Source organism: Onychostoma macrolepis, chromosome 07 (assembly GCF_012432095.1).
Source record: "Onychostoma macrolepis isolate SWU-2019 chromosome 07, ASM1243209v1, whole genome shotgun sequence".
In the NCBI taxonomy this organism is placed as follows: Eukaryota; Metazoa; Chordata; class Actinopteri; order Cypriniformes; family Cyprinidae; genus Onychostoma; species Onychostoma macrolepis.
Window position 1 is genome coordinate 3,662,985 of NC_081161.1, and position 9,973 is coordinate 3,672,957.

Here is a 9,973-nt window from a genome sequence, read left to right on the forward strand (position 1 = left end):
GAGTACAGAGTTCCTCAACTGGTAAAAGCATACCTACAACTCCAACAGCATCATCTACAGGTACACCTTCATCAAGATTTTCAACTGGCATAACTACACCACTGACTAAAACATCAACAGTTCAGAATTCCCCCATCATCACAAGCATATCTATAACTCCAACAACAAAAACATCTTCTGCAACTCCATCAATGACTTCTTTAACACCCACAACATTGAGAACAAACACGCTTACTCCTACCCCTGGGTGTAACTGTCACTGGTCAGACTGAACAACTTTGGAGGACCAACAACAGGTCCTGATGGTGGAGAAATAGTAGCTATCAGAAGAATAACTGAGAATTATCACAAGATTTGCTCAGTGCCAAAGGAAGTAGAATGTCGCAAAACATTATCCTGGAATTCCTCTTTCACAACTGGGCCAGGCTGTGAAATGCAATATGAAAGATGGACTAGTTTGCTTAAATAAACATCAAGGCCTTTCACAGCAATGCTATGACTATGAGATTAGAGTATTCTGTTGTGATGAAAACTGTGGCAACATCACAACACAGTCCTCAAGTACAGCTGTTACAACAATGTCATCAACAAGTGTGCATGTACCACCAAGTTGGTCAATGGTCCAAAGTTCTTCCACTGTTACAAACATATTCACAGATCTATCAACAATTTCTAATGCTACACCTTCACCAACTTTTTCTGCCAGGACACCTATACCAAGTGAGAGCATATCGAGAACTACAGCAACGACTTCATCAATGTTTTCTGCTACACCTTCAACATTTTCAACAAGCAGGTTTACACACGTTACAAGTCCAGCAGTCCAGAGTTCCCCCACTGGTATAAGTATACCCACAGCTTTAACATCAATCTCTACAGGTACACCTTCATCAAGATTTTCAACTGGCATAACTACACCACTGACTAAAACATCAACAGTTCCAGAATTCCTCCATTATCACAAGCATATCTATAACTCCAACAACAAAACATCTTCTGCAACTCCATCAATGACTTCTCTAACACCCACAACATTGAGAACAAACACACTTACTCCTACTCCTGGATGTAATTGTCATTGGTCAGACTGGAACAACTTTGGAGGACCAACAACAGGTCCTGATGGTGGAGAAATAGTACCTGTCAGAAGAATAACTGAGAATTATCACACCGTTTGCTCAGTGCCAAAGGAAGTAGAATGTCGTGCAAAACATTATCCTGGAGTTCATATTTCACAGCTGGGCCAGGCTGTGAAATGCAATATGAAAGATGGACTAGTTTGCTTAAATAAACACCAAGGCCTTTCACAGCAATGCTATGACTATGAGATTAGAGTATTGTGTTGTGATGAAAACTGTGGCAACAACACAACACAGTCATCAACTACAGCTGTTACAACAATGTCATCTGCAAATGTGCATATACCACCAAGTTGGTCAATGGTCCAAAGTTCTTCCACTGTTACAAACATATTCACAGATCTATCAACAATTTCTAATGCTACACCTTCACCAACTTTTTCTGCCAGGACACCTATACCAAGTGAGAGCATATCAACTACAGCAACGACTTCATCAATGTTTTCTGCTACACCTTCAACATTTTCAACAAGCAGGTTTACACACGTTACAAGTCCAGCAGTCCAGAGTTCCCCCACTGGTATAAGTATACCCACAGCTTTAACATCAATCTCTACTGCTACACCTTCACCAAGATTTTCAACTGGCATTACTACACCACTGAGTAAAACACCTACAGTTAAGAATTCCTCCAATACTACAAGCATATACCACTATATTCCACTATATTCAACTTCAAGAGGACATAGTTCATCCATTACAAGCAGATCTACAGGTACATCAACTATTTCTGCTGCTACATCTTCACAACCATTATCACCTGGCATGATTATGCCACAGACAAATATAACTACAGTCCAGAATTCCTCCAATATTACAAGCATGACAACAAAAACTTTAACTACAACAGCTACAAGGATGTCGTCAACAAATGTGCGTATACCACTAACTACAACTTCAACATTACATAGTTCCTCCACCATTACAAGCCTATCTACAGGTACATCAACAGCAATTTCTACTGGTACGGCTTTGCCATCAATTTCACCTGGCATGACTACACCACAGACAAAAACAACTACAGTCCAGAATTCCTCCAACACTACAAGCATGATAACACGATCTTTAACTACAACAGCTACAAGGATGTCATCAACAAGTGTGCGTATACCACTAACTGCAGCATCTTCAGGGTATAGTTCATCCACCATTTCAAGCATGTCTACAGGTCCAGCAATAACAATTTCTACAGCTACACCATCGACTACAACATCAACAAGCTTTATTTCCTTCACAAGTAAAGGCATATGGTCAACTACAGCTACAACTTCAACAAAGTTTTCTGCTACACCTTCAATTTCTTCAACAAGCAGGTTTACACAACTAGTTACAAGCCCAAGAGTCCAGAGTTCTCCCACTGGTAAAGTATATTCACAACTCCAACAAAAATCTCTACAGGTACACCTTCACCATCTTTTTCACCTGGCATCTCCTACAATGAAACAAGTATATCTCCATCTTCAGTCACAATAACATCTTCTACAACTCATTCAATAACTTTTCCAACTTTCACAACACTAAAAACAACCACCTATGTCCTACACCTTTATGCATTTGCCATTGGTCAGACTGGAATGACTTCGGTAGCCCAACAACAGGTGTTAAAGGTGGTGAAATAATACCTATCTCTACCTTTTCTACAAACTGCTCAGCGCCAAAAGAAGTGGAATGTCGTGCTAAACTATACCCTGGTGTCCTCTTTCACAACTTGGACAGGTTGTAGAATGTAATGTAAAACATGGACTGGTCTGCTCGAACAAAAACCAAGGCCACGCACAGCAATGCTTTGACTATGAAATCAGAGTATTCTGTTGTGACAGAAACTGTGGCAATTTCTCAACAAAATCACCGATTCCAACTGCTTCTAGAATGTCATCAACAAGCTTGCCTAAACGATCAACTACAATGCCAATGGTCCAAAGTTCCTCCACTGGTTCAAGCATATCTAACATAACAATAACATCTGCTGCAAGTTCTTCAACAATTTCTTCAACAACTTCCACAACACCAAAATCAATGACCCTTTCTCCTACCCCTGGCTGTATTTGTAACTGGTCAGAATGGATTAATTTTGGTGGCCCAACAACAGGACCTGATGGAGGTGAAATAGTACCTATTAAAAAAATAACTGAAACTTATCATATCATCTGCTCAGCACCAAAGGATGTGGAATGCCGTGCAAAACATTACCCTGGAGTTCCTCTTTCACAGCTCGGACAGGTTGTGAAATGCAATGTGAAAGATGGGCTGATTTGCTTGAATAAAAACCAAAGCCTTGAACAGCAGTGCTTTGACTATGAAATTAGAGTATTCTGTTGTGTTGGAAAAAATAGCAGCAACACAACACACTGTCCAACCACCACTATGGTTTCAGCAGCTACCATGTCTGTATCACCAAATACAAAACAAACAATTGAAAGTTTCTTCGCAAGTACAAACACATCCAAAATTTCAACACCAGTTTCGTCACCTATCATGCCTGCCCTACCGTCTACAACACCAACACTCCAAAGTTTCTCCAGTGGTACTAGCCTATACACAACTCCAGTAACTTCATTATCTCTGTCAACTGCTTCAACAACGTCTCCACTGTCCAAAACAGCCACACATACTCCTAACCCTACCTGCATTTGTCTTTGGTCAGAATGGTTGGACTTTGGGGGTCCAACAACAGGTCCTGAAGGTGGTGAAAGGATATCAATCAAAAGAATTTTGGACAATTATCCTACAGTCTGCTCTGCACCAAAGGAAGTTGAATGTCGTGCAAAAAAATATCCCAGATTGTCTCTTTCCCAACTTGACCAGGTTGTGAAATGTAATGCCAAAGATGGGCTTGTGTGCTTGAACAAATACCAAGACATTACACATCAGTGTTTTGACTATGAAATCAGAGTATCCTGCTGTGATGGAAATTGTGGCAGTACCACAGCACTGACCCCAAAAATCCCTTTGTTTACTCCTACCATTGGATGTATTTGCCAGTGGTCAGACTGGATGGACTTCGGTAGCCCGACGACAGGTCCTGAAGGTGGTAAAATGATTTCCATCAAAAGAATAACTGGCACCTATCCTTCCAACTGCTCAGCACCAACAGAATTAGAATGCCGTGCAAAACTTTACCCTGAACTTTCTCTTTCACAGCTTGGCCAGGTTGTGATATGTAATGCAAAAGATGGACTTATGTGTTTTAACAAAAATCAAGATATTACCCAGCAATGCTTTGACTATGAAATCAGAGTATTATGCTGTCATGGACAATGTAGCAGCTCCACACAGGCAGCAGCCTCTACCAGGTTTTCACTTTCAAGAACAAGCACACCAGCAACAGCTTCTTCAGGTACAACTTCTATACAACAGATATTACCTTTCATTACATCAAAACCGGTTACTTCTACCCCTGAATGTATTTGTCAATGGTCAGAATCGTTGGACTTTGGTGGCCCGACAGTAGGACCTGAAGGCGGTAAAAAAATAACAATCAAAAAAATAACAGATACGTATCCTTCCCTCTGTTCAGCCCCAAAGAAGGTGGAATGCCATGCAAAACATTATCCTCGACTTTCTCTTTTACAGCTTGGACAGGATGTTATTTGTAATGAAAAAGATGGGCTACTGTGTTTGAACAAATATCAAGATAACACACAGCAATGCTTTGATTATAATATCCGAGTATTATGCTGTCATGGAAAATGTGACAACTCCACACAGACACCAACAACTCCTTCTAGGTTGCCAAGTTCAACAACAGCCACAATTTCAAGTACACCTTCAGCAACTTATACACCTTCCAAGACATCAAAACCATCCCCACTTATTCCCACCCCTCCATGCATTTGTCAGTGGTCAAAATGGTTGGATTTTGGTAGACCAACAAAAGGTCCAGAAGGTGGTAAACATTTACCAGTCAAAATCATCACTGACACCTATCCAACCTCCTGCTCAATACCACAGGCAATTGAATGCCGTGCGAAACTTTATCCCCGACTTCCTGTATCACAGCTTGGTCAGGTAGTGAAGTGTAATCTTAAAGATGGACTTGTTTGCCTAAATAAAAAACAAAATATTTCCCAGCAGTGCTTTGACTATGAGATGAGATTGCTGTGTTGTCATCGGGATTGTGTTAGTGCAACTTTACCAGCAGCATTGACTCTAGCTTTATACAATTCCTCCACAAGTGTAAGCACAACCACTGTACCCCCAACAAGAGCTATGAATACAACCATTTCAAAAACATCTCCTTCTAAATGTATTTGCCAGTGGTCAGACTGGATGGACTTTGGCAGCCCAACAACAGGGCCTGAAGGTGGTGAAATTATACCTATAAACGCAATAACGAATGCATATCTTAATATTAGCTCTGCTCCAACTGAGGTTGAATGCCATGCAAAACTCTACCCTGGACTGCTTCTTTCACAGCTGGGCCAGGTAGTAACATGCAATTCTGAAGATGGACTAGTTTGTTTAAACAAGAACCAAGGTGTTACGCAACAATGTTTTGATTATGAGATTAAAATATTGCATTGTCATGGATTGTGTGGAATATCATCCAAAATTACACAAACGAATCAGTATTTTTCAAACATCACAATTATCACCACAAGAAGTTTGCCAATTATTACAGGTTCAACAGGAGGTCACATCACTGCAAATCAAGACTGTGTCTGTGAAATGAATGGCAATACGTTTAAGCCAGGTAATTATCTTGAATATATTTATTGTTACGTTTTATGTATACATGCACCAATTATTCTGTTTTTGTCATAATTAATTAAAAATCTGTTTATTTTCTCTTAACCTCTTGAAAATTATGGCATTTTTTATTCTACAGAATCAGAAATGTACAATAAAACTGATGGTGATGGATGGTGTTACATTGCAAAATGTGTCAAAACAAAAGATAAGAAGTGTAATGTGATAAAATTATCTGTACCCTGTTTAACACCAGTGTTGCCATTGACAGGCAACTGTGATAAACATATGCCTCCCCTTAAAGTAAGTACTTTCATAATTGAGGCTCATATTATACATTTTTGATGTCTCAATTTAGATTTTGTTTTCTTTGAGTAAATTGTTTGTGGGAATATCTTTGTCAAATATATAGTTTTTAAATTATTATTTTTATTATTGGAGACATTTTAAATTGCATTAAATTGTATTACTGTCATAAAATCATTTATGTTAACAAAGGAGTCAGAAAACAATAGCAATAATATAATAATAATTATAATAATAGTAATAATAAATTATAACTTCAGAAGGTAACAGAGGACAATATACTACAACATCCTGAATAACTGTCCTTTTTAAATTTATTTTTTAGAATGGTGAATCTATTCATATGGGAAATTGCTCTATAGGCACATGCATAAATGGTACAATGGAGCGTAAAGCAGTACACTGTGATCCTGTGCAGTATCCTGTGTGCAAGAACAAATTTCCACCACTGAAAGTTGCTGACGAGTCTGGATGTTGTTTTAAATATGAGTGCCAATGTGAGTTAAGATGGATATCTGATGTTCTATCTAATTAATCAGTTACTGTCTCATAGTATATTGTTGCACTGAAAATGACCTGTGCATGTTGTTTCAGGTATCTGCAATGGCTTTCACCACCTACATTACATTACATTTGATGGAATATATTACCCTTTTCAAGGAAACCTTACTAATGTGCTTGTGAAAGAAATTGATCCGAAGTTTAATTTCAGTGTTGTGGTCGATAATGTCTTGTGTGATTCTGAAGATGCCTCAAGTCCCTGCCCCAAGTCCCTGACGGTTCGCTACAAATATTTTGAGATCTTCATGTCTCTGAGGATTTCTGGTGGAACTGTAATGAATTTGGTAAATACACTAAATCCTTGTTAAAAAATTCAATTGAAAATTTCAGAATAAGAGTCTCTTTGTGACAATTGTCTTTTAAAGAAGTACTTTAAAATGCTTTATAGTGCATTAATTGCATGAAGACTTTTCCAGACTCATCTACCACCATCCCCAACCAAGTTAACAGCTCCTAATCTAAATCACAAATTTGCATTCTTGTGAAAATGTGGCTTGGTTCTCAAAATTACATCCAGAATAAATAAATAAATTTATTTATTTAGTGGATATTTATATATAATGTATATATTAGAAACCTCAAGGGAGTTATGGGCCAGTCAGCTTTTAGTTTAAGGTTTGTAAGTGGTTATGGCGAGATAGTATAGTAAAGTTTTCAGTTTTCATTGATTTACTTTTTAAGAGAATTATATTTTAAGTAAGTGCTATGAAATAGAATATTCGTGACTTACAAGCTTATGCTTGTTTGTCTGTTTGTTTTTGTTTTTTTAGATTTATGTGAATCAAAAGAAAGTCAAGTTGCCATTTGAAAATAAAGAGTTCCGTGCCACAGAGAATGGCACAGCGTCTCTTGTGGTCATATCTGAGATTGATGCACACATCTCTTTTACTGGCACAATGTTCTCCATTCATCTCCCATGGCAAAAGTTCCATGGTAACACAGAGGGCCAGTGTGGTAGGTTCACTGTCTTGTTAAAATTATGAAATGCAGATTAAATTGTGAATGTGTAATTTCTGTCCTTTTTTGTTCATTTCCAGTGATACTTCAAACAGAAATGAAATAAACTGTATTGTGCTGTGCTATCTCAGAATTATTTAAGATACTTTTTTAACTCTGATTTTGTGTTTTTAGGTGTGTGCGATAATAACCAAAGGAATGATTGTCGCTTGCCAAATGGCACCATTATATCATCTTGCCAAGACATGGCTCCATATTGGCATGTGCATAATAAAAACAACAATAACAACAACGTTCTGTCACCAAGACCTGAGTCCATATCAAAACCATGCCCTTCTTCTGCAATATGCAAAATAATGGAACGCAAGTAAGTATGTCATTACATTATTTTAAAATTAAGTAATACTGGTTTGTGAACACTTTTTTTTTTTTTTAATTTTAAACTAATAAAGAAAAAAGAAAAAAAGATTATAATTTTAAATCAGGTAAATGTGGCTAATTATTAAGGACTCTACTGATCATCTCTACAGGCTTTTTGAGAAATGCCATAAGTTCGTCCCTTTTGAGCCCTACATGTCAGCCTGTAACTCTGATGTGTGTAAAATGAACAACAAAGCCGTTGGCTGTGCCAGACTGCAGGCCTATGCCAGGGAATGCGCTATGGCAGGAGTATGTGTAGACTGGAGAGGTTTAACAAATGGAGTGTGTGGTCAGTATTATCTTAGTATAATTGCGTCAGAACAACATTTATTGTTGTTATTTTTACAAACATGCTACCATTTTAATTTCCATTCAGATTTTAAATGCGATAAACCACAAACATATAAAGCTTGTGGTCCTCAAGTGGAATCAACCTGTGATGGAAGGTAGATCCTATTTGAAATCTTGATGTTTTCTGAATACTTAAGAATGTTTGTGTATATAAAATGCAGTGCAAATGCAGTGAAGAAAAGTGAAATTGAAAGGGAATGATTTATCCTTATTTTGTGTCATTTTAGATTTAATCTAAATTATTTACATGGCAATAATGCATTCAGAAATCAGGAATCAATGCTATGGGAGGGATGTTACTGCCCAAGTGGTACTACACGTGTGCGACCTAATTCTAATGTCTGTGTTGCAAGCTGTAAGCAAGCTGCACTGAAAGATGGTAAGTGTAATTTAATATTTATTTTGTCAGATTTAATGCCATTTCACATTTTCTTTCACAACTAAAGACTTTACTACAACTCTACCTTTGATCTGTTGGTGTATAATGAATATAAAGATACACTATATAGCCAAATGTTGACACCCTACTATAATAAACAGGCTTGGCTATTCCAGTGCAAAATCTTAATACTACATTCTAGAGGGTCCTTTAGTTTGTTAAAAAATAAATAAAATAAATGATTAATCATTTTAAGTCATTTAAAAAGGCTAATGTTATGCCTCATGCCATTGCTCAGTCAGTCTTTTCAACCACGGAAAGACTTCAATAAAACAGCTTGTAAACAATTTGACAAGTAACGTTGCATTTACCTCATCTTAGCGCTGCCAAATCAGTGGATTTATGCTATGATATTAAGGTTTTAATCAATTTTATTTAATCTGGTATGTCTTTGCTATGTTTTCAGAAATCCTGGGCTCTCAGAAACGAGGGGCAGTGGCAGAGATTTCAGAAACACACCAGAACAAGAACCAGCACTATTTCAGTGGAAAGGGATGACAGGGATTACACCGAATGTTACTTTAAATATTAAATGTTTATTTCTAAAATGTTTGTTTAATGAATTTAAATGTATTTAATCAATAAAAACTATATAAACTATGCTGTATTTAAAACTCCAAAATAGTATAATAATAACAATAAACAACGTATCATGTGAACAGAGTGGTTATTTTACAAAATTTAAATCAATCTGGCAATATAAACCTATGAATGAGGCAAAAAAAACAACAACCTGTTTTCCTGTAAAAATGAACTAGCATAAATCATCCATTATGCCAGGTTAAATGAACAACACAACATACTTAAGTTAAAATAACTCACTTCTGGGTTTGTCCAAATCTGACCTGCAAAACAACTCAAACTTACTTTTCAATCTTTATTTATGTGGTTTTTTTTTTTTTTTTACCATGCAGGGAAACCAATCAATTATAGACCAATTCGATCAACGTAGCCAAGTCAAATAGGAAAAAAAAAAAAAATCTAGAGAGGAGCGTTTGCTACATATAGGCCTATGCACTTTATCAAATATTCATCATATTTTTATGTAACCTGTGACTCATTTATTGTGTTTGAATAAATTTTGAAAGCCACGCTTATTTCAACAATGAAT

At 37.0% G+C, this 9,973-nt stretch overlaps 1 protein-coding gene across 2 annotated transcripts; it reads left to right on the forward strand.

Moving 5' to 3' along the window:
* Positions 1 to 1,440: 1,440 nt before the first annotated feature.
* Positions 1,441 to 9,454, forward strand: LOC131543968 (mucin-5AC-like). 2 transcript variants are annotated; one of them, XM_058781813.1, is made up of 10 exons: positions 1,441 to 5,832; positions 5,968 to 6,131; positions 6,460 to 6,631; positions 6,729 to 6,979; positions 7,466 to 7,649; positions 7,827 to 8,019; positions 8,183 to 8,361; positions 8,449 to 8,518; positions 8,651 to 8,802; positions 9,269 to 9,454. In XM_058781813.1, exons 1-10 carry the CDS (start codon positions 3,009 to 3,011, stop codon positions 9,358 to 9,360), a joined length of 4,281 nt encoding a protein of 1,426 aa, XP_058637796.1. In that variant the 5' UTR covers positions 1,441 to 3,008; the 3' UTR covers positions 9,361 to 9,454. The 2 variants fall into 2 exon arrangements, with proteins under 2 accessions (XP_058637796.1, XP_058637797.1); XM_058781814.1 differs by having other exon boundaries at positions 6,100 to 6,131.
* Positions 9,455 to 9,973: the final 519 nt, after the last annotated feature.

Bases quoted from the DNA above. Each gene is read 5' to 3' on its own strand.
- LOC131543968 (XM_058781813.1), top strand. From the start codon at position 3,009: ATGTCATCAACAAGCTTGCCTAAACGATCAACTACAATGCCAATGGTC. The intron at 5,833-5,967 runs GTAATTATCTTG...TTTATTCTACAG, and splicing joins TGGCAATACGTTTAAGCCAG to AATCAGAAATGTACAATAAA. The intron at 6,132-6,459 runs GTAAGTACTTTC...TTTATTTTTTAG, and splicing joins AACATATGCCTCCCCTTAAA to AATGGTGAATCTATTCATAT.